The sequence below is a fragment of the Anthonomus grandis genome, chromosome 5, assembly GCF_022605725.1.
Source record: "Anthonomus grandis grandis chromosome 5, icAntGran1.3, whole genome shotgun sequence".
In the NCBI taxonomy this organism is placed as follows: Eukaryota; Metazoa; Arthropoda; class Insecta; order Coleoptera; family Curculionidae; genus Anthonomus; species Anthonomus grandis.
In genome coordinates this window covers 29,585,105-29,612,948 of record NC_065550.1, presented here as the reverse complement: position 1 = coordinate 29,612,948, position 27,844 = coordinate 29,585,105, and the positions used below count along the sequence as shown (strand labels likewise).

Here is a 27,844-nt window from a genome sequence, read left to right as displayed (position 1 = left end):
GTTTACCTGATTGTCTAAAATATATCCTAATAGTCTTATAATTTTTTATTCTAATACTACATTTTCTGAGGCTGTGGTTTATTTTTGAAAACCAATGCATTTGGTTTTTTCAAAATTTATTTTTATTTCATTGTATATACACCATCTGTAAATTTCTGAAATCACTGTTTATTTTCTCTTTGTTTAACAAGGAAAAATGTGTCATCTGCAAATATAATGACATCTGCAGCTGTTATGCATATAATGCACGAGCATGAATGATGGTAGCTGACGCACAACAAAAGTGTGCGACTTCTACTTAAAACCGCCACCATAATAGTAAAAAATAACGTCGCATATCCCGCCTACATGATCGCATATGCGATTATTACTACATTTGACTAATTTGACAGTATGCGATAAAATACTAAGGAGGCTCAGACTTTATTTCTGAAATAATTATTAAAGGGTTTTTTTATTATTTAATTTGGGGTACACGTACTCATGTGCTTCTATAGTAGAACCGCCAATTAGGTTGTATACCATAATAAAGGGTTTAAAAATTCTTACTTGTACAGGTCGTATGTTGGGCAATCCATACCACCACTCGGAAACGGGCATGGGACCCCTGATGCGCGACGTAAAAAACAAAATTTGTCAAGACTGCGAACTGGTCGCCTTATTGGAAGACGACAACGGGATGGAGCTACTAGTCAACAATAAAATCATGAGCTTAGATCTACCGGTAAAAGACGTTTACCGGAAAATCTGGCTGTCGGAAGGGGGCGACTTGGACACGATGCGAGTGGTTTATAGGATGCGCGGTTTATTAGGTGACGCCACCGAGGAATTCATCGAAACCCTGGACAATAAGGGACAAAGCGCCGTGGACAACGAGGAGGTGTACAAGATGGCGAACGTGTTGGCCGATTGTGGCGGACTGAAGGTGATGGTCACGCGACTCGGTGCGATTCAAAATGTGTGGCGGGCCAAGCCGTTGGTTCAGGTGCTCCTGAAGCTTTTCAAGTTGTGCGTGAAGGTGAACAAGTGTCAGGAGGTTTTGATTGAGCCGGAACAGGGGGCCATCGAGGCCTTTTTGAAGATTTTACAGTTGTGTTTGCAAGGCGAGTCGGGTGCTAGGTACGTTCGTATTATCATATTCTTAACGAGTAGTATCTTATTCTGAAACATTCCCGTTAATTAATGGAATGTCGATAATGCAGGATATGGATCCTCGGGTGATTTTAAGGAGGAAAGCTTATATCAACGTACAGTATCGCACAAAAGTAGAGATTTTTTTAAAAAATTAGGTTTTATTTGAATATAATATAATAATATATTGAGAAAATAGTCCATACTTGCAGTGAAGTCGTAGATTAAGGTAAAATGAAAATCCTGCAGTCTCCCTCCACTTACTTATTAAACATTTAATTTATTAAAATTTCCGACATGTTTCGGACACATCATCAGGGGATAAAAGGTTTAAAATTGGCATCAGATATACGCCCCAGGGTTTGATTCCATGTCAAAAAACCCTCTATTTATTATTATTGTTTTCTTTTTAATTTTATTATTTTTTATTTTGTTTACATTCTGTTATTGACAAGGACCGATTAGTATATTCGGTCGTAAATTCGGTAGTATTATTTGGTCCTTGTCAATAACAGAATGTAAACAAATACAATTAAAAATAATTAAATAAAAAAAAAACAATAATAATAAATAGAGGGTTTTTTGACATGGAATCAAACCCTGGGACGTATATCTGATACCAATTTTAATCCTTTTATCCCCTGATGATTGACACCAAGGTGTCCGAAACATATCGGGAATTTTAAAAAAGTGAATGTTTAATAAATAAGTGGATAGAGACTGCAGGATTTTCATTTTACCATAATAATATATGTTTATTAAGCCAAAAATACAAATTTCTTAATTTAAGCTGTACAATATTGTAGCTTGTTAGTAATGAGTGCTGTAATATAATATTTTGTCATAGCTTGGTAATTTATGTCTTAGCTTGGAAAATGTTATATATGTATATTCTCTAAGGTAAATCAATTTTGTTTGTTAATTTACTAACTTATGGAAAATAATGTAGTCTATTCGCTGGATCCAGAGTTTAACAGATGCAGATTTGAAACTTTTTTCTATTATATTTTCTTGTAGAACAAACCTAGTGTTCACTGTAAATTGAAAGCTTTTGAAACTATATAACAAAATATCGTTGGCCAATACTTTTTTTAATTTTTGGGACCTGCAGTCTATTTTGTCGATTTTTTGCACCCTGGGAATGCTTAATATGAACAAACTTTATTTTATTTTTATTAATACACAATAGCGCATGTTGCACATATAATCAAGATGGCAGTTTCTTACTCCTTCTGACGTAGATATACGATAACGTAGTTGTGATTGCAACAGTGCATTGTAAATCGCTGAGAGTTGTTTTATATGCAAATAAAACTTTAAATATTTAAACTTTAAGATTAATACTGGTAATTTTTCAGTCACATGTTTAGCGTGAAGAGCCCAGTTTAGATGCTGGTCCAAAACAATTCCTAGATCTCGGATATAGCAATATTTTGAGTTATTTCTAACGGTCCCATTTTAGGAAGATTGTGATTATAGGATGTAAAAGTAATATATTTATATTTTTGGACATTAGGTGATGATTTGTTGCCTTTAAACCAGTTAGAAATAGTCAAAAAGTCTCTTTCTGCAAGGATTATCAGTTGTTGCCATGTCTGCGGTTTATAAAAACTTACATCATCATCATCATCGCAATAACTAATCATTTTTACGACGTTGTTAAGATTTAATAAGATATTTACATATGGTATAAATAAGAGCGGACCAAAGACAGTTCATTGAGGCACCACTCTGCAAGTGACAATCTGAGGCATGCTTTAAACTCCAATTACTTTTTTAATTTGGCGTCTATTTGATGAGTAAGTTCTTAATAGTTTTTGGGTAGTTTCTCTGATACCGTAATTGTCAAGTTTTTTTTAATACAATTTTATCAAATTTTTCACTGAAATCGTGTTCAGCATTGCAAAATATATAAAATAAGATGCTTTTTAGTCTTTTGCTTAATTTAGAGTCTACTCCAAAAAAAGTCTATCCAAAAAAAAATTAGTGTAGGGTCCAAACTTTCTCCAAAATAAATGTGAATTTTTTTCTTCAATTGTCAGCGTCAACTCTTTTACGACAAAAAATAATAAAAAGGTGGGTACAAAATTTAATAAAAATCACCCGAGAATTCACACTATATTTGGACACACTTATTTCTGTTTTAAGTCTTCAGTAATAAATAAAAACACATAATTCAACTCTTATTATAGTCAATCGGCCATAGCCGGTCAAATTTTGGAAATAATGGAGACTTTAATGTCGAGGGCCACCAGTAGACCTTTGGACGTGTTTGAGAAGCTCTCCGCGACATTCGGAGGATCCGATTATGTCAAGTCTCTGTTATCGTTTACGGTAAGTAAATTAATTCCCTTGAAAATTTGAAATAAAATTCACGTAATTCTTTAACGTGATAGACGCACCCTGCAATAAGGGATAACTCGGCGGTGCTGGCCCACCTGACGCGAGTCTTAGCGGCCCTAGTTTACGGAAACAAAGAGAAAATGGAGATTTTATTGGATCACTTCAAGAACGTGTTGGAATTCAACAAGTAAGGCATTTTGATTTTTTAGGCATTTGTCGTAGTTTGAAATGAATAACAGAAATGGGTGGTATTGAAAACATATTTTTGTTATTTTAATGTTATTTTACTATTTTAAACGCTGTCTTTGCAGATATATGAAAAACCTTTTATCAAACCTTTAACAGAAAATAATGACTCCAAAAAGAAAAAGGATCTCAGGCCAATAAGTATTTTAGCAGTTGTGTCCAATATATTGGAAAAATTCTTATATAGCCAAATGGCCGATTTAATTTTTTCATATTAATTTAGTTTCTCTCTCTATTAAACTATGTCAAAGTAATTTTTCTAATAGAAGTGGCTATGTAGTTGTTAAAAATGAAAATCATCGTTTAAAATAAAAATTTAGGTTACTAAAGAGAGTAGTTCGACAAGGGTAAATATTATCATCGATACTTTTTTTAGTCTAGGTAGCAGATATGAGTCGGTAAACAATCCTATGGTACTCACAAATCCCACGGTAAGCTGACGCCTCACAGCTGTATTTACCTTTAAATTTAAAAAAAAATCAGCAATCAGAATTAAAACTCAGATTTCCCTTTCAAGGTTAAATATTTGCTCTGTGAATCTTATTATGTAGCTTTTCGATTATGCAGATGTTGTTTACTCAGAATCGATTTCTAAAGTTAAAATACAAAATTGATGCATTAGGTTTATGTTCTCAGGACAGTACCGAAATAATATATCACCCTATCTTAAGGAAAGTTTAATTATAAATATGGCTATAGACGAAATAGGATACATATAGTTTATATCCAGGTGTCCCAAAACTTATCGATCAAACTCAAACAAGGGATAGAAAAAGTAATTTTTAATCAAAATCACCTCCTATGTTGTTATTTAAGTGTGAATACTTTTAAAAGTTACAGCGATATTCGTGTATTTTCTAAATTCCAACACCTTGTCAAATAAATGCTTTTAAAAAAATTATATAGTTGATTAAACAATATGATTAATAAAAATATTATTTTTAAACATTATAGTTTTCGAGGGAGCTAGAAAAAATTCATTTTAGACTTTCTACAACTTTAAAAATAAGTACTTAAGTTGTAAGTACACCTAATAATAAAAATGTACTGTGAAGTGTGTAGATGGCTTCTAAAGGCCTGATGAAGCTCTAACTAGAGCGAAACACGTGTAGCCCGTTGAATTACATGTTGTGAGACCGTGACTTTGTGTTTTTATTTGTTTTTCGTCAATTTTGTATGTTGGTCTCTTAGAGAAGAATGGATGAGATTTTTGGATAAGAGTGATCCTGTAGCCTAAAAACTTCTACGATTCATACTGATTTCATCAAGTTACAAGTTGACTGCATTATTAGTGATTGCGTAATAAAATTTTGACTCTTTCAAGAAGTAAGCCAGAAAATTCCATGAATACATCAAGATTTTGCCTTATTATTGTACGAAAGAATAATTAAAGGTATTCACAAAGTGTTTTAAAAATATGTCGATTTCTAATACTGACCGATTTATCTGCAGCCATAATGCCTTATACCGTCTATCTCCTGTTGAAGTTTGATCCATCATTTTTGGGACACCTTGTATAATACTATTAAAACTGAAAAGGAAATTCATCTTTTTTAATAAATTTACGTCCATAACCATCATGGTGCAAGAAACGCTGAACTATTTCAAATTCCACACCATCGAACAGCAAATTTTAAAAAATCATTTTCTTATACCCAAACATTCCACAAACTTATGGAGTAGCTTTCCTAGGTATGTTCAACATATGTCAAAAAATAAACTTATTTGTCAGAGTCATAATAAAATCTATCTTTTATATTCAGCAACATTTGTAATACAATTTTTTTTCTGTTTTCATTTGCCTAATTCTTTCTTTTTTGTTAATATTAAGGTGGTGTCGGTTTTTGCCTCAAAGACATCTAATTCTTGCTAAATGTAATTGGAATAAAATGTTTTGAATTTAAAGAAATTCTTAAATGCAAGTTTTTTCCATTAAAATCATTGAACACCAATAACAACAATCCTCTCTCAATAATTCAGATACGACGCCGAGCACAGTTCAGAAGACCAACAAAAACTAGAAATGTTCTGCATGCTGACCAACAGTATCGAGAGGAACGCCATAGGGAATACCCTTAAAGACTACATCTTATCCTTGGGCGTTGTGAAAGAAGCCTTGGCGTACATCGCGATCCACGCACCATGTGTAAAGCCCACATTATTAAGGACAGATAGTGACGAGTTAAAAGACTTCATTTCGAAGCCGGCTCTCAAGTACATTTTGAGGTTTTTAACCGGGTTGGCGCACAGTCACGAGAACACCCAACTGGAAATATCGAAAGCGGATACAATTCCGATTATTCATCGTTTGGAGCAAGTTTCTTCGGACGAACATGTCGGTTCTCTCGCAGAGAATTTGTTGGAGGCGTTGTGTACTAATGCCGCAGTCGCTAAACAAATTGAAGAGGTAAGAAGTCAATTATGCAACAATTTTTGAATTAAAGTAACAAATATGAAATGCACATTACATTACATTTGCCCCAAAAAGGCGAAGATTAGCTAAAGCTACTTTCATCTCTAAACCTTAATAATAATTACAAATGTTTTGACAAAGTAGTAATATAAGAATTAATCAAAGAATAAATTGAAGGAAAAAAAAAATAATTAAATACTTTTGTAAATCAGCAGAAAAAAGACTATTTGCGCAAATTTTCCTCCAAGAACAAAATTTTATAATTATTTTTAGAGCAAGTATAGCTACGTGAGAAAAGAGCTGTGTTACGGTGTGGCAATGTCAGAGTTTTATGTCTTATATCTCTATCATGAACGTATTTCTTGGAATTAATTTCTCTAACAGATATTTTGGTCTTTAATTTTTATACGAGTCAATACATAAATATAAGAAAATGAAACTTATGAAGGAATTATATTTTTAACCACTGCAATCAATAGATACAACGCATACATATATGAGCAATTTTTTTTAAATTACACACAAATCGACAACACGTATTTTGTATACGTTGCAATCTTTGCTGGTTTATTTTGTCAAGACACGAATAATAAACCTTAAAACATTAATTGAAAATAGATGACACTAACGATACCGACAGTTTTTTTCTTGTCTTAAAATTTAAGATATGTTTGTTAGTATATTCCTTCCTTTAGTCATAAAGAGTGCCATAACTAGTAAGCAACTATAACCATACAGACATGTTAAAACGTCTCCCTGTCAGGCCCTATTCTTTTGTTTGTTTATTTACCACTGTTTTTGTTGTAATTGTTTATATCTGAATATCACGCCAATTGAAAATCTGGCACTTGTTTAAACGCAAATTAATCGAAATTTTTTACTGCATTTTATGCCAAATTGTTAAGAACGATTTATTATCCTTGGGTTCATTTTAGAATAATTCATATTTCGGGTATTTAAAGTACTAGACTTCTGTATTATTTAAGTTTACATTTCTTATAGATATTTGAAGAAGTTTTTGCAGAAAATTCTATAATTTATTTCAGGCATTAGAAATGTTTTTTCTAAATCTATAAAATTCTTTCTTAAAGTCTTCCAGAAGTCCACAATGGTTGAGATTAATTGCGTATAGAGTACCAACCTTTTGGGACTCATTTTCTAATTCAAACAAGAGGTAATTGGGGTAAAACTATTTGAAAAAAATTAAGCGCTTGAAGTCCTCTATTAATTAGTTACCAACCAAAATCAGATTTAAATTTCCCGCATCAAAAACCCCAAATTTTAAATTCCACTAAATTACTTAAACATTTAAATTAAACCTTGGTCCCTTCTTATTCTGCTTCTGCCAGTTACATAAATGAATAAAAAAATTGGCATTATTGGGGTCAATCGCAATATGTATATATAACACCCTGTCTACTGAGTTAAACTATATTCACAATAATCTATATAAAATTCATGAGAAATGGAGAAACCTAAAAGCATTCGTCATTAAATAAAAATAATCTTTTTTTTTTGTATATTTTAGGTAAGAGAGTTTACGAGATCTGAAAAGAAACGTTTGGCGATGGCAATGAGGGAAAAACAATTAGGCCAGTTAGGGATGCGCACAAACGATAAGGGCCAGGTGACGGCCAAGTCGACGATTTTACAACAAATCGAGGAACTAGGCGAGGAATCCGGTCTGGTCTGTTGCATTTGCCGGGAGGGCTACAAATATCAACCGACCAAAGTGTTGGGCATTTATACGTTTACGAAACGGTGTAACGTGGAGGAATTCGAGAGCAAACAACGCAAAATAGTCGGTAAGTATATACAAGCAATATATAAATTTGTAGAAAATCCTAAAAGGAAGAATAATACTTCAGGTGTGTCTGCTCAGGTCGGTTTATTGAACGTATAAATAATTTTTTGTCTCTGAAAATCTTAAAACTGTCCTCCTTATTCCACTTCCTAAAGGAGGAGATTTTTTCCTGATTTCTACAATCTCTCTATATTCTTAACACTTAGATCGTTAATAAGCTAAGAATGACAGTTTTTTAGTTCATTGAACAAGAATACTACTGATGCTTCAATTGCCGTTCCTAAAGGCATACAGTCATGGACAAAAGTATGGAAAGATTTTCTTTTCGCCTATATCTATCATAATTGTTTATATTAAAAAAAATTAAATAAATGAACTTTTATTCGAAAAATAAAAATACACATTAAAACAATGGGCCCTTATGAAACATTAAAAAAAACTCTGTGGACAAATGTATAGAAAGACTACAAAAACGTTTGAATTTACACAAATTAAAAGTACAAAATTCAATATTTTGTCGAAAAAGCCTTTGCCTTAATAACTTCCTTACATCTTCTTTGCAATGAACCTACAAGATTCTGATGTAGAAAATAGATAAAATCATTCTCAAAGGAGCATTGGATTGGCAATTGAATACCCTACAACTTTTCTCATTTAATCAATGGTCTATCTTTTATAGTTTTCAAGATACTCGTACATAAATACCCAATTTGGGCCACACTGTATATGTGCATCATTTACTATAACAAAGCGTTCTGATAAAGTATGTCGCGATCATCAGGATTATTTCCAAGATTTACTATAACCAAAAAGCGAATATTCCAATAGATAGGTAACGGAGGAAATCGAGATTAAGAAAGGCGTAATGCAGGGATGTATATTCTCATCAATCTTATTCAACCTATACTCAGAAGATATCATAAACAGAGCACATTCAGAGCAAGATATAGGTATTAAAATAAATGGCGTCCCAATTAATAACTTGCTGGCGATAACACGGTTGTAATTGCAGAAACTCCAGAAGATCTTCAGATACTAATTAACAAAATGGTAGAATGTCACTTAACATCAGTAAATAACAATAATAATGGTGGTATCTAAATCATCACAAAACTTGCCTGACTGGATGTACGGTTAACATGGTCTGAAAATTGAGGGTGGAAGAAAATATGGGGAAAACCGGGGAATTGTTGGAACGAAAATAACGATAGCTCTGAAGGTGTTCTGCGGACGAGATGTTTCGATATATTTATAGAATCGATAGAATTAAATTTCGTTTGTGATTGATATCAAAATTTATCCCAGTTTGTTCATGCATTGTTTCTGTGACTTAAATTCAGTCGCCTCGCTTTAGAGCCGTCATGGTCTGGTATCATTTCCTTGGCCTGTCTAAATCCTTCTGTCCTCCAATTCTTCCTTGTTTTTTCCCAGGCCCAATTATTAAGTTCCTGCGAGATTTGTTTTTTACTGAGACCGAACCTGTTACAGAACCTTGTTAACCCCTTCGTAGGTCCCGAACCTTGTCTCGATCTCAGTAAAAAAAAAATTATTTGGTTAAATCGAATATATCCGTCCCTATCATATTGAAATATAATAAAGTAATTTTTCATTAAGTGGGATTTTTCTTTTAGGTTATTCGACTGTTACCCATTTCAATGTGGTCCATATCGACTGCCATATGTCGGCGGTCCGACTCGCACGAGCTAGAGACGAGTGGGAATCGGCTGCGTTGCAAAATGCCAATACGAAGTGTAACGGGCTGTTGCCGCTTTGGGGTCCGCAAGTGCCGGAATCGGCGTTTGCCAGTTGTTTGGCCCGGCATAACACTTATTTGCAAGAAAGTACCAACCATCGGTATGAATTTCTGCATAACTTAAAATCTACATAACAGTACTATGTCTAGGTTTTCAATTTTTCAATTTATTTTAGTGATATGGGCCACGCATCAACCATCCACGATTTAAAACTGTTACTGTGGCGATTCGCGCAGGAAAAATCGTTCCACGAAGACACCGGGGGCGGCGGTCCCCAGAGCAATATGCACATGGTGCCTTATTTGATCCACGTCGGTCTTTATGTGATAAATACGTAAGATTCCCTTTCTTAAGGTAATTTTTCAATAAACGATTCATTTTTTATAATTTTACGGGATAGGACAAGGGTGTATTCTCGTGAATTCGCTGCCTTAACGGCATACGGTAGTGCAGATCTGAATGGCGATTTGGCATATCAGGCGGAGGGACCCTTGTACATGGCCACTTTGGCCGTGTTCCTTAAAAGCCGCAGCGAGTGGGAAAAGGACCGATTGTCCCATTTGTCCAGGTAACTGTTTATTTTTTATTAAATGAAAAATCGACTTCTCCGAGTTGTGAAAAGTTCAATGATGATTAGTTATCTCATCGAAATGCTCCCTAAATATAAGTAATAAAATAGAAAACATGTAATAAAATATAACGAGATAGCTAACAAAAACATGTAAAGGAAGGAAGATACAGAAAAGTAAAATACTAAAACTAAACCTAACCTAAACTAATATACAAATTGCTTTAAATTCTTAATCAAGTCACTATCGGTTGTGTTAAAAATATCAATTATGATTTGCCTGAGGATCTAATTAAAAATCAATATCATTCTGTTTACTGGAGATATGCTTAAATCAAAATTTAAGATTCTTAGATTTACTTTAGAACAATTATACTTATATACTTAACTAAATCACAGTCTTTATATTTTATGTTTTTAAGGATTTGGTAAATAAACAACACCGTTTATTAATTTCTTCGATTTGACAAACTTTTATATTAAAATTATCCAACATACTTCAATATGTATTATTTAATCTAAAATAAATATATCTCAGCTTTTGAACTTTCTCAATGTGATCTATATGGATTTGAGCTGAAGGCATCCAAATATGAGAAGCATATTCCAAATGTGGTCTCACTATAGTATTATAAAGTATTAAAATTATAAAATATTAAAAATTCTAAAGTCTAATAACTGTGTCAATTTTAAAGCTTTTACTATTCCTAATAAGGAAACCCAGAGATCTGTATGTTTTATTAGCTATAGAAATATAGCGCGAGTTCAACCTCACATCATTCGTACTGACACACTACTTCTTGATCTCACTAACTCGATTCAAATTAGTACCCTCAATGTTGTAACTATAATAAACTCAATAATATTGTTTTTCCTAGAAAATGTTATGATACCATTTTTTACATTAATAGGCATCTTATTATTTTTTAACCAGCTGCAAATGTTGTTTATTTCTTTTTGTAAGTGATTGCAGTCTTGTACAATCCTCCTCCTGTCCTTATTACTCATTCACTCTACTTCCAGAATGGACTTCTTCTATAAAATAAAATATTCTGTTTACGCACTTCTCTGGGATTATAAACTTGATTTTTTGGTTTTCTATATCCCTGGCATGGTTTTTGTGGTATCGCATTTTGCATGCAAAAGTCCTGGTATTACATTCATTTTCTGGCTTAGTAATATATCAAGGATTTCAAATAAATTAAATCTATAAATTGGACTTAAATTTATATTTTTATTAATAGGTAATATTTTCTAAATTTTCGTAAAGCTTGATCTTGAAATTTTGCAGTCTAAAGTGAGATATATTTGCGATTTGAGACATTCAAAAATAGCCACTATTTTGAGGGTTAATGTGTGCCTAATATTTAGAATGAAATATTTTGGAAATCGAGTTAATTTATCATCAGTATCATCATCAGAATTAGGATGATTTTGATAAATCGTTTTCCGTCGAAAACTTTCTATGGCGTTTACGTTTGGATGCAAAATCGTAGATGATTTTGGTTGTTTAATTCGGTCATGACTATTACATCTTGACATTTGACATCTATGATCCTGATGTGGGTGCCGGAAAGATTTAGTAAAACCTCTATGAATGTCATAGAAGGCAGGACTATTAGAACTTCAACTGGTTCTAGGGTTACCTGTTAATAGGCGATCTGGTAATCGTTCTTTTTTAATAAAATCTTCAACCAAAAAAGTTGGCAAAGTAGCCCTCGCGAGTGTATTATCTTTTGTAGATACTAATATTAGGAATCTGACCCTTTGTGTTGTTTCCAGGTTAATCAAGCCTCCAAATGTGCGCCCAGTAATTTAGATTCCCCTCCATATTCAGGCAAGAATTATGTACAATCTCAATGTTGTTCCTAAAGTAAATTTAATAATTTGTGATTTTGAATTGTTTAAAGATTTTCCTAAAACCATCGAAATAAAACTTTTGTAATTAAGATTATCAACTTCTGATTTCCATTTAAAAAGTTGTATGATAGCAAATAACAGGGTATAGACTCATTCACTTTAAGAATGAGCCAGGCCATTTGTAAAAAAAGAGAAACAACGTAGGGCCTAATACCGATCCTTTTATTACCAACAGCCGCAAACTTCAGAGGCTGTTTTTTGGAATTGCATGGATTGAAATGGACCGATTGATCTCGATCATAGAGTTACGAGTCAAGAAGCTGAATGGCGTCATCTTGAAAATTGTAGAAAGATATTTTTTTTAAGAGGATGATATGTGTGAGGCCTTTAAATGCCTTTATGAGGTTTAAAAATACTCCAAGAGTATTTCTCATCAAGATATTTCTCAAAACCTTTCAAGAAGATGGTCAATAGCTAAAGTTGTGGATTTGTTTGTTCGGAATCCAAATTGATCTGAATTGAAGTGTTTATTAATTTGATTTTTACATTTTCGACAATATTAGCAACAGTCATGTGGGACGATAATTGTTGCAGTCATCAAAAGCCTTTATTCTAGAAGAGAGGGACCACCTTCACAGTTTTGAAAACTTTAGAAAATGTATTGCAAGCTATAGATTAGTTCATTAATAAAATGGATATTGAACCATTATAAATTTTATTGCTTTAATGATTCAACTCGAGCGACATCACTAAACCTAATAAAATTAAACTTAAGAGATGGCATATTTTTTTATCGGAATAGAATTTAGGTAGTCTGTAAATGTCTGTTGAGAATTTTCAAATTTATTTGTCACATTGTAAGGGGTTAAACAAAAGTGGTTGGTTATTACAACTTTTTGCATCGAGTTGGGAATTTGGGATAAATGAATAATTTTTTCTTTTGCTATTGATATGCTTCCATACAGCTTGTTAAGGGTTACTAGATTTTTTATAAATTCCTCACTTTTGATTTGATTTTATTGCATAACAACCAATTTTAGGTTAATTGTGATAGCGCAGCAACGGTTGCTGCAACCGACCGGACCGAGTACAACCTTAACCGACCGCTCGGTTAAAGATTATAGCGTGTACAAGCCTTATTTGCTCTTCTTCGGACTGATCGACGCTATTTATAAGTATTTCTTTAAGGTAAGAAACCTTAAGGTAATTTTGTAGATTTCCTGAATTTAAATGAGAAACTATTTTAGGATGTAGAAGGGGAGTTTGAACAGTGGCCGACCAATTTGGCCGATTACATCAGACACAACGACGAGGCGCTGATGAAAAACTCCGAAAAGTTACTCGGGTATTTTACAGAAGAGTTGCTGCCCTGCGCCTCGTTTGGCGAGTTCTGTGATGTTGCCGGTAAATTTGTTTTTTTTTTTATTTTTTTTTTATTAAGCTTCTCATATTTTTCCTTCTAGGTTTGTTTGATGTGGTTCCTGACCCGGATAGTTACATAAATTCAGTTCTGTCTGTAGTGAAATGACCCTCTTAAACACCCAAGACCAATCCACGACTTGCTGCAAGTTGAATCACTCACAGCATGGTGGCGCTTTATACAAAACACTATTATTAACCTTGTATGTAATATCTTAGTCAACAAATTTAATATTGCTGTTACTAAATTAATATTACCCTTTTGCTATTCTTTTTGTCTTATTTGAGTGGGAGTTTAATTTACTTGTATCTTATTTACCGATATTGTGTTATGAAATAATAGAAATCTTTAAAATCATTATTATGAGTGTTTTATTTTATAGTTAGGTTGGAATTGAATTAAACTGAGGCCTTGCAACTTAAACGTTTAAGTCTATGTTGCTCCATCCTCGGGGCGCTACAATGATTAACTTGTAATAGTGAAAAGTTATAATATCAAATATCTATTGTTACGCAGTATCACAGAACAAAACTCATATACAAGTCAAACAGGAACAAAATTGTTGGATTTAAAAAAAAAAACTTTCCAACCACTACAAGATAAAATATTGTCAAAACTTTCTAGTACGTATAGTACATAAGTACATATACACATAAAGATGAAGACAATAAAACTATGATAGGCACTTACAACAAAGCATAATAAAAATGAAGATAATAAAACAAACAAATAGCTTTAAAACAAAATGTACGGGTCACAAAAATCCTCAAATGAATAAAATTCAATTAGTTAATTTTTTTTTTGATTTTGCAAACAAACTGCTTAGACTCTAGATCCCTTACACAGTTCGGTAGGACATTGAAGAATTTTATGAAGAAATAATCAGTGCCTTTCTGTCTTCTTGATAGTCTGTGAATGGCAGGGAATATGTCCCTGCAGAGTTTGGTGATTATAGATATTTTGAAAAATTGGAGATGTTTTCCCTAATATAGACAAGACAGTGTTCAATAAGGATGACAAAGTGAGAATATGAAGAGTGTCAAGGTACTGACGGCAGCATTCTCAAAAATTGGATGCATGAGCTCCATGATTCCAACTTAGAATTGCACGGAGTATTTGGGATGAGGAATAAGCATGATAGGCCAACAAAATAGTAGGAAGAGACACATTGTGAGAAAGTACTCTAATAAGATAAATAACTTTTGATAATCCCTAAAGTAAGAGATTTGAACTTCCTGGACTTTCTTGGGAGAAGTCTCTCAAGTAAGGAACAAGAATAACTTCAAGAAATTTAAATTCTGCGTCTTGGATTATTTTGGTCTTTAGGTTAAGTTGATTGGCAGTAAACCAATCAAACAAATTAGACTGTCATCAGCAACCAAGATGACCAAACCAATAGGATCTAAATCTGTTAGTCGCATTCGACTGGGTTGACCACCGGTCCCGCCATAAAAAAACTTTAATTTTACAATTTTTTTAAAGGGAGCATAGAACTATTAAAATCCTAACTATCAAACAACAAATTGCACACACTCAGAGTTGGGTGTCATCTTCATCTGAGAGAATTATAGATATAGGAGTACCACAAAGTTTAATCTAAAGTCCATTATTATGCCTTAAGCTATAACCTCCTTAGAGATATCTCACCATATTACGTCTGTCTGCATGTTCAAGGGAGCAAGCAGTAGAGAGGTTGGGAGTTGATACAAATAGGCTGTTACTGAATGATGAGAAAACTAAGACAACTATTTATTCCCTCAGGAATATGGAAAATGTGAATGGGGTCTGAAAAGTATAAAGTTCCTCGGTGAGGATATTGACCCTTCTCTTAAGTGGGACTGCCATATTGATGATCTTTTAAAAAAGTTAACCTTGGTTACCCTCTGTACTCTTTCAACATGCTTATTTCTTGGTGTCTTGCTGTATTGCCTTGGAGGTCATCCCTCTCACTCTGTGAGAGTCTGTAGAGAAAAGTGTGCCAGCATATTGATAGCTGAAACAATTTCAAAATGGCCCAGAATGCATACAATTAAATTTTTTAGCATTCTTCCTTAAAATATTATGGTTCTCACACTTTTTTAACTTTTCTTGATTTTGGTTTATGTATTTTGGACATAATATATTGTATTTGAATATCAATCTCTATATTACATGCAGTTTATGTTTTACAAGATTTTCTAATCAACAAGTTTCCCTAAGTGGTTTCTTTCTTGGCTAAATAGTTACCTACATAAAAGGATACAATTTGTTAATGTAAGGGGTTCACTTTCAGATCCTATTTTGGTTACTTCAAGGGTGCCTCAGGGGTCACATTTGGGGCCTCTACTCTTTAATTTATTTATTAACGATATTTTTAGTATTATCAAATTTTGCAAATTCCTATTATTTGCAGAAGACCTGAAGCTATTTTTACATATTTTAAACTTGTCTGATTGCCTGATCAGACATAGATTCTCTATATAATTGGTCTGTCTCTAATGGCTTACATCTTAATAAGGATAAGTGTTTTACCATTTCTTTTACTAAATCTAGAAAAGCTGTCCCATTTGACTACCACATAAATGATAAGATACTTTCAAGAGTATCGCTAATTAAAGATTTGGGGGTGTTGTTGGCAGTTCCCTGACTTTCATACCCCATATTGATAGTTTGTCTAGTAAAGCCCTTCATACCCTTGGTTTTATAACTAGAAATACTCAAGACTTTTCAGTAGCTGCCTTCAGAGTTTTATATCTTATACTTATTCGTAGTGTCATGTCTTATTCTTCCATAGTCTGGTCCCCTTATTATGCTAACCATGTTTACAGTCTTGATAAGGTCCAAAATAAATTTCTCAAGACTTGTGTCTGGCGATTAAATGTACGAGATGAGTCTTTATTGGAACTTACGTCAATGCTAAACATGACTTCTCTTGAGGACTATTGAACTAGGTGTGATATGATATTTCTTCACAAGTTCATTAATAATGCTATTGATTGCCCTGAATTGTTATCGCGGATAAACTTTAGATGCAATACCAGAGTCCTTAGAGAGACGACCCTTTTTCTGGTTGAATATCACCATACAAACTCTGGTAAATTTTCTCTAATTAATTGACTCCACATGTTGGGAAATAGATTTAATCAGGCTTTTGACTTAGTGGATTTAAAGCCTTCAAAACTTAAAAGGTGTCTGAGTGAGTTTACTCATTGAGTAAGTGTGTTAAGTATCAAATAAATTTGATTGCTATTACTTTTCTTATTTTGATTATTTTAATGGTATGTTTTTAGTTGCTTTATATTTTTTTGGAAGTTTTTGGTTAAGTTATTGGAAGTTTTATCTTATTTGTATATCTTGGGCTGCTACATATTTATATACATTTAGATAGATATATTATTGATTTATAGAAAAATGGATATTTAATAGATTAAGTTCATTATACAATATCTTATTAATATATTTGTTGATGGCAGAATTTATATACATTTAGGGTTAGGATATAATTTATTTTGTAATTTTGTTAGAATAGGGACATCCCGTAAATAAATAAATAAACATGATGGACACCTGAGGATGTTCTAATACAAGCCAAAACATCGGTAATATTATTGGTTAATGTCAATTTTATTTCCAGCCCAATACTAATACTGACTCATCAAAACCACTTTAAACAAATGTTTTGTTCCATTTAATAAATTTGAGAAAAAGGGCAAAATTTATTCACAAAGTGAACAAAAATACTTTTATTTTGTAGCCACTTTTTTGAGCAAAAATTAGGTTTTTGGAATATAGAAAAGATATATTCACTAACTATACAAGTAGTAGGGAAAATTAGTTTTATTACCTCACATACCACAGCAACAAAATATCACCATCATATTATTCACCACAGCATTGAAAAAAAAATTAGTCTTAAACAGTTGCTATCCTAACTAATTTATATAAATAAATATGGTTTTATGTACAAGAGTATCTTCACGGTCTAAAATCCTTTTTTTGTTCTCATTGGCAGCAATGACTCTTTTGCATAAGTAAAAAGAGTTAGGAGCCCGTACTTTTTGTTCCTTTTAGAAAGGTAGTTTGTTACAGCGTCCAGATCTAAAAAATACAGATTTATGGATTAAAAATACATATAGGACAATGTCATAATTTGTTTACCATACCTGATCTCTCAGCTGTTGTAGGCAGCACATTATCATTTGCCGACAAAGATACAAAAAGAGCAAATGGTACAAGCCACAAATACAAAGTGAAATATGCTATAACCTGAAATGTTTCATATATTAATTTTTTCATTTCAAGAAAATATCTAACTTGGGATTACCTCAGAAAATGGATGGTAAGTGGAAGCGAAATAACTAAAAGCTAAGTAGTGATTGACGATGACAAACACCACCCCAAATATGAAAAAAGGGGAACTAAATGCCACATAAGGAAAATTATTTAGTATAGCAAAATGGCATATTTGTGCAAGGATGCCACAGATGATCATCGATGGAGGGAAGTTCTCGAACAACCACAGGAAAATAAATAGAGTTGTTATTGTCTGAAAGAAAATGTATCTATTGGTACTTTATTGTTGATAAGGTAAATAAGGGTCTTTTTATTACAAAATTCATCCACCAAATCGCTTTTTTAGCAGCATAAGAGTATTCCTCAACTATTTCTGCCAAGTAATAGAGACCTGCAGCTAAAATATAAAATTTTATGCAATAAATACGAAAGTAGAGATATGGTGTCACTTACCTATAGAAATTGTGATAAAAACAACTTGGACTAGCATAGAAAAATAGCAAATAAGGGTTAAAAACCACATTTTTTTAAAGAAAATTTGTTTTTATTTATGTTTTTGAGACATCGGAAATTTTGAGGTTAGGTCATGATTTTGACATTTGACAAGCTCCACGTTGGCATTCGTACGTGCAACCAAAGGGAACTTTATTAGGCAACCCACATTGCTTGCAATATTGTTCATATTTGCTTGCAATATGAACTATTGCTTGCAATATGAACAATATTGCAAGCAATGTGTGGTATAACATGTATAGTATGTGTTATACGTACTAAGAGTAATTTAAGAATGTGCTATAGGTATAGTTGTTTTTTCAGTGTTTTATTGTGTTATTCACTTGAATTAGGTATTTTACAAAGGCATTGGGCGCATAAAAGCAGCGTGCTTGGCCAATTTCCACTATAAATGGAATCTATTCTCGGACGAAAAAATATTTATTCATTTCGTATTATAGTGGAGTGGTACCTGACTCGCTCACGCGAATGGTCAGAATCTGTCCACGTGACCATCGCGGGTACCACGACAAGCGCCTTTCGTTAGTTTTTTTTATCGCTTATAGATCGCGGGCGGTGTTGCCAATACGTTTCTATTAAAAATCCTTTAGGTGAATGAATGAAAGTGACAGAGACGCGAGTCCATTGTAATTGAGGAAAAAGAGTGAATGAATAAAATCTTTTTGGACATTTTCGACATATTTCCCCAAGGTTAACCACGTTTACATGAGCGTATAAACTGTATGGGAATTTGAATAAAAGAGATACTGCATTGCAATAAGCGTTTACACGGAAACTTAATCCGCATTATAGTTGTTTGTCGAATAAATCGTTTTATTTGGATGCATTTTACTATTTATGGGCATAAGATCAACCCAACACCTCTGTTTTTTTAATAAACACATAAAAATCGGAAAAACTGCAATTTTTGTTCAATTTGACAACGCTGCGACAATCTGTGAACCGAAGCAGGTTTCCGTTCGTTTCGCGGTGTAAATCGGATTTTAGATACATGCACTCGGTGAGGCCAAACTTGGCTAAAATATACACTTTTATAATACCGTTGCCATGGTACGTAGCGTACGTACCCGCCGCCTGTATACAAACATTCGACGTAATAATACGCGAATCGAATAGTTTTTATTATTGCTGTGGAAAATAACGCGAATATACGATTCGGTCCTTCGAGCCGGTCAGCGGGTTTCGAACCGAACCATCCTCAGTGATTTGTGCGGGTCACAAAAAAATTTGTATGTTTTTGCTGTGGCAGTTATTGAATTATATATATCCTAGTTTACGTCCACCCCTGGTATAATTACAGGTTGTCATAGCAACTGACGGACGGCCGTTTAATTAGCGTCAAAATTTGGTAATTAGATTGGGGACTTTCTTAAAAAGTTCAATTTTATACTCAGGAGTATAAAAATGGTACTTCCATAGACTAATAGGAATAATGTATATAAAAATGATGATTTAAAAGGCAAGCACAGGCGTAGTATGGTCTTTAATCTTAGCAGTATATAAAATATGTAGGTAAAGGTACGTTCACATTTTAACACGGTCATCGAACGGTACCGTAAAAGAACACATATATGTACTTGCCTTGCTTAAGAAACGTCCTTATCAAAGAGATCGATGAAGAATAAAAGAAGAATGAGGCTTTGTTGTTGCATGTGGTAAATGATTGGGCATTGGCATAAAGGTTCATGAATATTTTAATGAGAAAATACCTATAAGCAGTTCAGGGGAATATTTTTTTAAACATTAAACAAAAATCAAGTAATTCAAGTTAAAATTAAAAGTGACAAAAAACTCTTTAATTTATGTTTTTTTTTTCATCTTAAAACTTAAAGAAAAAAATCGTAGTGCGGTCCTGTCGAAAGTTCTTACATCTTTCTTGCCTCCTTGACAACTGACAGTTGTCCCGTGTATTAAACGTCGCTTGTCAATCTAGTGACATTTGTAAAGGCACAGAACCGAACTTTAATAATTTTCTAGTTAATTTAGTTATTGACATTATTAATTTAATTATTATTAATTTAATTGTTTTTAATCATTATTAATTTAATTATTTTTCTTGTGCTACTTAACCGCTCTATATATTACTTTTCATGACAGCTGTCATTCAAGCCCAAGTAATTAGAAGTGATAGTTGACACGCTTTCTCTGTCACTGATTAATTAGAAAAATTTGAGGTTATGTTAAAATCTTGAATTGTGATCTAAACTGGCAACATCGGAGTGAGTTTGTAAATCTAGCCCCCGAATGCCATTTATATCAATACGTTAATCTCTCTCTGATACACTCTTTTGGTCATATGTAAGTCTTTGTTCAACGCATTGTGAACAATGACAGATTTGTAAATAGTAGTAAATGTAATAAACATGCCTAGGAGAATTTCATTTATGTCATGTTCCTCATATTTAAGAATGTTCCGTTCACTAGAAGGCGCCATTTTGAAATTTGTAGCTATCAAAAGATTGCTTATCTGTCACTATAGCCACACCCACATATGCACCGGTATAATAAGTAAATTCTAATAATTCAACTTACATAAACCAAAAAGATACGTGCAACAATTCTTTCCTTAGTATTTTGCAAGCAAAAACGCTAGGCGCATTATTTTTTATGTGCATTAAAGAAGGATGAGTGGAAAAAGAAATCTGTTAAATCAGTTGGGGTGACACTACATGTACGGCCAATTTTACATTAAAATTATATTAATATACCTCTCTTTATTTAATAAAAGAAATACATAAAGACCATAAAATAAATAATTATCTACTTATTTAACTTTATTTAAGCCTGTTAATATGTGGAACGAAGGCAAACTATTGGCCAAAATAGTGTATTAGAAAAAGATGGGTAGAAAAACAACTTGACTCATATGTTAATTGTCACTTGCCAATTACATCAACACAAAAATCTTAGGGTGCTTCTGTTGAAAGCTGTCACATCTTCCTTAACTCATTGACAAGTGACAGCTTGTATATCACTTGTCGATCGAGTGACATTTGTAGAGTACAGAACCGGATTCTGGGAATTTTCTAGTTATTTGAATTATTGACAAATTATTGGCCAATAGGCCAGGAATGATTTTAAGTTTATTTATCGTTAAATTAGTTTTTACTTAAGATAAAATGACCATAAATATCTCTTAATTATAATTCTATAGTAATTTATTCCATTTTACCGGCGGCTAAACATCAAAGTAATTGAATTTGTTTGGTGCATATATCGATATTTTGTTAAAGGAAAAATTATCAAAATTTGAGGTTATGTTAAAGACTTAAATCGGTGTCTGGAAGTCTAGTCCCTAGTGTCATTTCAGTGTATTAAGTGTTAATCTCTCTCTGATACACTCGTATGAGTAAATATTTAACACATCAATACTTTAAGTAATTTACAATTTTTCTGCAACACGTGAACAAAGACACACTTATGGCCATAACAGTGCATTAAAGAAAGATGGGTAGAAAAAAAGAATTATGAAACCAGTTATAGTGACATTTCCTTTACGGTCCAAATTATATTAATTTACTCACTTGCGATGTTTTATAGACGATAAAATAAATGATTGACTACTTTTTAATTAAATTTATTTAAACAATGTGTCGAACAAAGGCAAACGTATGGCCAATATAATATTAGAACAAGAACTTGACTGTTCCCTCACTATTGCCAGTGTTGCCAACTACGAAAATTCAGAATTCTTGGAAGTTAACCTTAAAATTCTCCATATTTCACCAAGATTAGGGCATATTAGATGTGGTCTTTCTTTAGTCGATTTAAAAGTTCATTAAATAGACAATGACACCTATACAATTAGACTTCCACAATCCACTGAATCCCATTACAACATACGGACGTAGTCCTACCTTGATAAGTCATAATTTTCTATGTACTTATTTAGAAGGAAAAAAAAAGTAAATGCTTAATTTAACTGGATTATTTTCAAATAAAATCGAGAAAATACACCCATTTGAGTCACCCCTCAAATTCACCTTAAAAATCTCTTTGAAACACTAATATTCTCCTTTTTTGGTGAAAAATACACCGAGTTGGTAACGTTTCCATCATAGTTGGTTGACAATTGACAGTTCCATTATATATTAACTGTCACTTGTCAACCCTTTAAAATTTGCCAAACGGCAGGGACGGACTGAAGAATTTTTTTACGGTTTTTAAGATCAAATCAAGCGCTCTAACGCAAAAACATTCAAAAATGTCCTCGTAATTAAAAAGAAACATAAAAAGAGACTATTTGTATATATCAAAGTGGACTGAAAAATGGAAGAAGTGTCGATCCAGGACTGGCCTGGCCCTCCCTTGGATTTAAATTCGGGAAACAATCCCTGGATGCCCGCATACGGATACCAAACGCCAAACGCCCTGCTGGAAAAGGAGGATTTTATTGGGAATCCAGGTAATAGCATTTTATTAAAAGATATTTAAAAAAAAATTAATCCTCCCTAGCAGGTACGTAGCATTATAAATCAACATACGACAATTTATTAATTAATATTACTGATATGAAAAGAAAAATTAAAAACGATAAGACAATATCTGTTATTATAAATTTGTCGTGTGACGTAAGCCGATGAGGTTTTAAACAAAATAGCGATAACCTTCCCATAATATTGTTTGTTTTTTTGGATTATTGCGAATTTCGTAAAATTGTGGTTTAATGCACGGTCCACGTTGGTCATAATCAAAAATTTAACAATAAATCGTTCGTGTTAATTAAAGAGCCCAAAAGGCTCGTTCTTTAAAAACTTTCTACCTGGTTTCCTGATTTGGAATGTCTAGACGGTACCGGTTTCATCTTTTCGGTTTATCTCGGTCAAATCTCAAATTTTTTATTTTCAATTTTACGATGATTGACCCATTGGGACGATGAGTCTTGCATGGTTTAAATAAACAAAAAAAATAGAACCACCCTGTATTTATTAATAACTTTAAAGCGAAAATACATAGATACATGGTTATTAAGAAATTCTTCATCACTTTCCCTCTTAATAACAATAACTGGCCAATTAAACTAACCGCATCTCATTCTAAATTTCTTATAAGAACTTAATTTCTGATAATTTAAATTAATTTTCACTTTTTTTTACTTGCAATTGCGCAATTATAATCGCGGTTTTTTCTTCTTCATTGCCGAACTGGAAATTTCACTTTTTAATTTTCTTACGGTACCGTAAGCATGGCGGGGAAATCTTGTTGTTTGATAATCAAAAATGTTTTATTGTTGTCGCCTCTTTATGGCTTTATAATGACGTGACGATTTTATGGTGACAACTTGTGTTGTTTTGCAAGTAAAAATTAAGTAATCCAGAGCCGTATTAAAAAACGTAAGGAAAAACGATTTTTTTTCCTCGAACCTATATTTGAAGCATTATTTTAAAATAAATGGCACTTTTCCTGCTCTATAAAATGTAGTAGTTCTGTAGAAGATTTTTTAGAACAGACATTAAAAAAGTGGCATAATATTTACTTTTTCTTTTAAATAATAAAAGTTCAAAAAAATCTTAGTGCGGTCCTGTCGAAAATAGTGACATTTGTAGAAGCACAGGACCGGACTATGAATAGTCTTATATTTTTAACGTATTTTGAATTTTGACTATGAGAACCATAAATAATAATTTGCCAATAAGAGACAAATTATTTTGATCCTTACAGGGACTCCTAAAAAAAGAATTCCATTATATTGACTTTTAATGAATCGATTTTAGTCATTTCTTCAAAAAATACTAAACAAGTCTTCAGAGTAGTCCATTACTCAATAATTTCTACATTTTGACTACCAGAACCCAACATATTCACGTGCCAATAAGCGACTAATTATTTCGTTCCTTACAGGCACTCCGGTAATAAAAAATCCATTTTATTGACTTTTTATCAATCGATTTTAGTCATTTCTTCAAAAAAGACTAAACAAGTCTTCAGAGAAGTCCATTACTCAATCATTTCTACATTTTGACTACCAGAACCCAAGATATTCACTTGCCAATAAGCGACAAATTATTTTGTTCCTTACAGGCACTACGGTAATAAAAAATCTATTTTATTGACTTTTTATGAATCGAGTTTAGTCATTTCTTCAAAAACGTCTAAACAAGTCTTCAGAGAAGTCCATTACTCAATAATTTCTAAATTTTGACTACTAGAACCCAAGATATTCAGTTGCCAATAAGACACAAATTATTTTGTTTCTTACAGGCACTCCGGTAATAAAAAATCAATTTTATTGATTTTTTATGTATCGATTTTAGTCATTTCTTCAAAAACTACTAAACAAGTCTTCAGAGTAGTTCATTAATCAATAATTTCTAAATTTTGAGTACTAGAATGTAAGATATTCACTTGCCAATAAGAGACAACATATTTTATTCCTTATAGGCACTCCTGGAATAAAATATCCATTTTACTCACTTTTTATGAAACAATTTGAGTCATTTCTTCAAAAATGACTAAACAAGTCTTAAGAGAAGCCCATTAATCAATAATTTCTAAATTTTTACAACTAGAACTCAAGATATTCACTTGCAAATAAGCGACAAATTATTTTGTTCCTTACAGACACTCCGGTAATAAAAAATCAATTTTATTGACTTTTTATGAATCGATTTTAGTCATTTCTTCGAAAAAGACTAAACAAGTCTCCAGAGTAGTCCATTAATCAATAATTTCTAAATTTTGACTACTAGAACACAAGATATTCACTTGCCAATAGGAGACAAATTATTTTGTTTCTTACAGGCACTCCGGTAATAAAAAATCAATTTTATTGACTTTTTATGTATCGATTTTAGTCATTTCTTCAAAAACGACTAAACAAGTCTTCAGAGGAGTCCATTAATTAATAATTTCTAAATGTTGACTACTAGAACCCAAGATATTCACTTGCCTATAAGAGATAAATCATTTTGTTCCTTACAGGCACTCCGGTAATAAAAAATCAATTTGATTGACTTTTTATGAATCGATTTTAGTCATTTCTTTAAAAACGACTAAATAAGTCTTCAGAGAAGTCCATTAATCAATAATTCCTAATTTTTTACTACTAGAACCCAATATATTCTCTTGCCAATAAGAGACGAATTATTTTGTTCCTTACAGGCATGCTGGAATACAATTTCTATATATGTATATAAAATTTCGATATGTAAATCAAACATTTTAATCTTCCTTTTTTTCCGTGTAGTATTATGAGTATTTAGTTAATAGAGTAAGTATTTAATACATAAAACAGTAAAGGAACTTAATAAAAAGAGAAATATCGATAAAACAACGTGTGGAACAAACACGAATTTATGACCAAAACAGTGTAAAAGAAAGAGATGGGCATCAGACAAAAAAAATAATTTCACATTAAATCCGGAATTCGACGCCTAATTTGGTATTCAAACCGCACCCTCCCTGTATAGATGCCATTTCTCGCATCGTGCAAAAAAAAACAGACACACCTTATGGGTGAAGATGAACTTCCACGGAATACAGAAACGGACTTCAATAGAATTTTAACAAATAAATGACGGTTTATAATTATTTTCATGTAATACCACACAAACAAAGATATAAACTAATGGCGGCAAGTAATAATGATGAAAAAAAAACTGTTGTAAACCTGTTTGGAATCCAGATTAAAGGTGTACAGTGAACGCATTCTTTAGTCATTACCATGAGATGGAATATACTTACTTGCATAGTATAGGTGTAGTAGTGGAACGTTGGGTCATTTCATGTTGAAATTTTTCAGTAGAAGTCTGGTTTTATGTGAAGGATTCTTGATTTTTAGGATCACCCTTTATTAATATTTTTATTTTAAATTTGAGCGTCGCTTAAGTAGACAGTAAACAATCAATTTAATCATTTTCAAGAAAACATTCGACACAACCTTCCCCTAATTTTTTATTGTTTCAATGTTAAACCCAAGCGACTACTTTGTATTATAATCTGTTCTGTGGTCTAGTATTGTTTCGAAACCATTTAAATAGAATCTTGTACGAATGTTACAATAAACAGCTTATTAGCTAATAATTAAAAAAGAAACGTAGGTAAGATCGTTCTCATGATATTTTTATAACGGGTGTGCCTATAAAGATTTTCTCTCTTGGTTTATAGTATTGATTAAACTATAATATAACCTAACAATAATGACAGTTCCAACTTTCAAAATCGCGGATAGGTGTCATGTGAGATCCAACATATGCTCTGGATTTGTCAACTTCGTGGAAGAAAAAGTAGTTAAGTCAGTTCCTGTTTTGCAAATGACGCGATGGACAAGTGTGACAAATGACACTAGCGGCTAAATTTACAAAACGTTTGCAGTGTTGCCATTTACAAGCCAAATTTTATATACACCAACATATGGCTATATAAAAAAAAGGAAGAAATATAATCATCTTGTGCCACCCCTTTATTAAACTCGAAAAACTCATCCATTATCCCAAAGATGCTGGTCATACACTTTTATAAAGGTAAAAAACACGAAATCTACAGCATCACAAATACATTTAATAAAATAACGAAGGTTACATGTTTCGCTCGACTAGAGCATCATCAGACCTAAACAATAATTAAAATTATGTAACCCGAAAAAAGGAGAATTCAACAAAAACTTACCATAACATACACAAAACACCTAATATTTAAGTAAACAAAGATTACAATAAAGTGGCACTATCTATGTACAAAGAACTCAACTAAACAATCAAATCCTTTATACATTTCAGAAATCTAACCATCATTTAAGAGTCTAGAACTACTTGAGGTTATTAAAAACTAGGTGGCCATCAAAATCAAACCTTTCATTAACACAGGACAGATCTGGGCTTTTAAAAGCTTTACTAATCTCCATTATTAAAGTTGAGATGATTGTCATTTTTGGAAACTGAAAATTTTCATTTTTTTATTTTTTTACGAAATTTTTTTTTTATTGTTGTCACCTCTTTATAACGATAGTTTAAGTTGTTTCGGCTTTTTTTTTAAGTAAAAGTAAAAATTAAGTAATCCAGTCAGGTCCTATCGAAAATAGTGACATTTGTAGAAACAGAGGACCGGACTCTGAATAGTATTATATGTTTAACGTATTTTAGAACTGATGAACGTATTTTTGACTTTGAGAACCCAAGATATTCACTTTCCAATAACATACAAAGTCTTTTATTCCTTACAGGCACTCATGGAATAAGAATTCCATTATCTTGACCTTTTCTCAATGGATTTTAACAATTCCTTTAAAAAAGACCAAGAAAGTCTTCAGAGTATTTCATAAATTAATAATATTAAAATTTTGACTATTTGAACTTGATATCTGCTTGCCAACAAGAGGCAAAGTTACTTGACAATAAGATACAAAATATTTTGTTCCTTAGAGGCACTCCTGGAATAAGAATTCAATTATCTTGACTTTTTATGAATGGATTTTAATCAGTTCTCCAAAAGGAGTAAAAAAAGTCTTCAGAATGAACCAAATGTTCAGAATTGCCGGTATTGGAGCCAAGAAAATGAACATGGCTTTGTCCATACTCGGACA

The 27,844-nt window shown here is 32.4% G+C and overlaps 3 protein-coding genes across 3 annotated transcripts in view; 2 read left to right on the top strand and 1 right to left on the bottom strand.

The window, feature by feature from the left end:
* The window catches only part of LOC126735845 (E3 ubiquitin-protein ligase UBR4), an 86,898-nt gene extending 72,999 nt beyond the window's left edge, over positions 1-13,899 (top strand). Inside the window, 11 exon segments of the mRNA XM_050439928.1 lie at positions 558-1,119; positions 3,324-3,465; positions 3,528-3,661; positions 5,701-6,127; positions 7,662-7,938; positions 9,569-9,791; positions 9,867-10,025; positions 10,092-10,259; positions 13,160-13,307; positions 13,367-13,523; positions 13,583-13,899. Of these exon segments, the coding sequence (XP_050295885.1) occupies positions 558-1,119; positions 3,324-3,465; positions 3,528-3,661; positions 5,701-6,127; positions 7,662-7,938; positions 9,569-9,791; positions 9,867-10,025; positions 10,092-10,259; positions 13,160-13,307; positions 13,367-13,523; positions 13,583-13,647 (2,462 nt within the window). The 3' untranslated portion in view covers positions 13,648-13,899.
* Positions 13,900-17,337: 3,438 nt separating this feature from the next.
* Positions 17,338-18,432, bottom strand: LOC126736791 (protein TEX261). The gene is made up of 5 exons (XM_050441332.1): positions 18,265-18,432; positions 18,129-18,208; positions 17,843-18,064; positions 17,682-17,784; positions 17,338-17,616 (listed from the first exon to the last, which is right to left on the bottom strand). Exons 1-5 carry the CDS (start codon positions 18,332-18,334, stop codon positions 17,501-17,503), a joined length of 591 nt encoding a protein of 196 aa, XP_050297289.1. The 5' UTR covers positions 18,335-18,432; the 3' UTR covers positions 17,338-17,500.
* An 896-nt stretch (positions 18,433-19,328) lies between these two features.
* LOC126736792 (uncharacterized) overlaps positions 19,329-27,844 on the top strand; it is a 128,255-nt gene continuing 119,739 nt past the window's right edge. The window contains exons 1-2 of the mRNA XM_050441333.1: positions 19,329-19,842; positions 22,459-22,729. Of these exons, the coding sequence (XP_050297290.1) occupies positions 22,594-22,729 (136 nt within the window). The 5' untranslated portion in view covers positions 19,329-19,842; positions 22,459-22,593. The remainder of the gene's footprint in view (positions 19,843-22,458; positions 22,730-27,844) is intronic.

Excerpts from the sequence above, each read along its gene's own strand:
- LOC126736791 (XM_050441332.1), bottom strand. The coding sequence starts at position 18,334 with ATGTGGTTTTTAACCCTTATTTGCTATTTTTCTATGCTAGTCCAAGTT. Across the intron at positions 18,065-18,128 it reads CGATTTGGTGGATGAATTTT|ACAATAACAACTCTATTTAT; the intron begins GTAATAAAAAGA and ends ATTTTCTTTCAG. Across the intron at positions 17,617-17,681 it reads TACAACAGCTGAGAGATCAG|ATCTGGACGCTGTAACAAAC; the intron begins GTATGGTAAACA and ends TGTATTTTTTAG.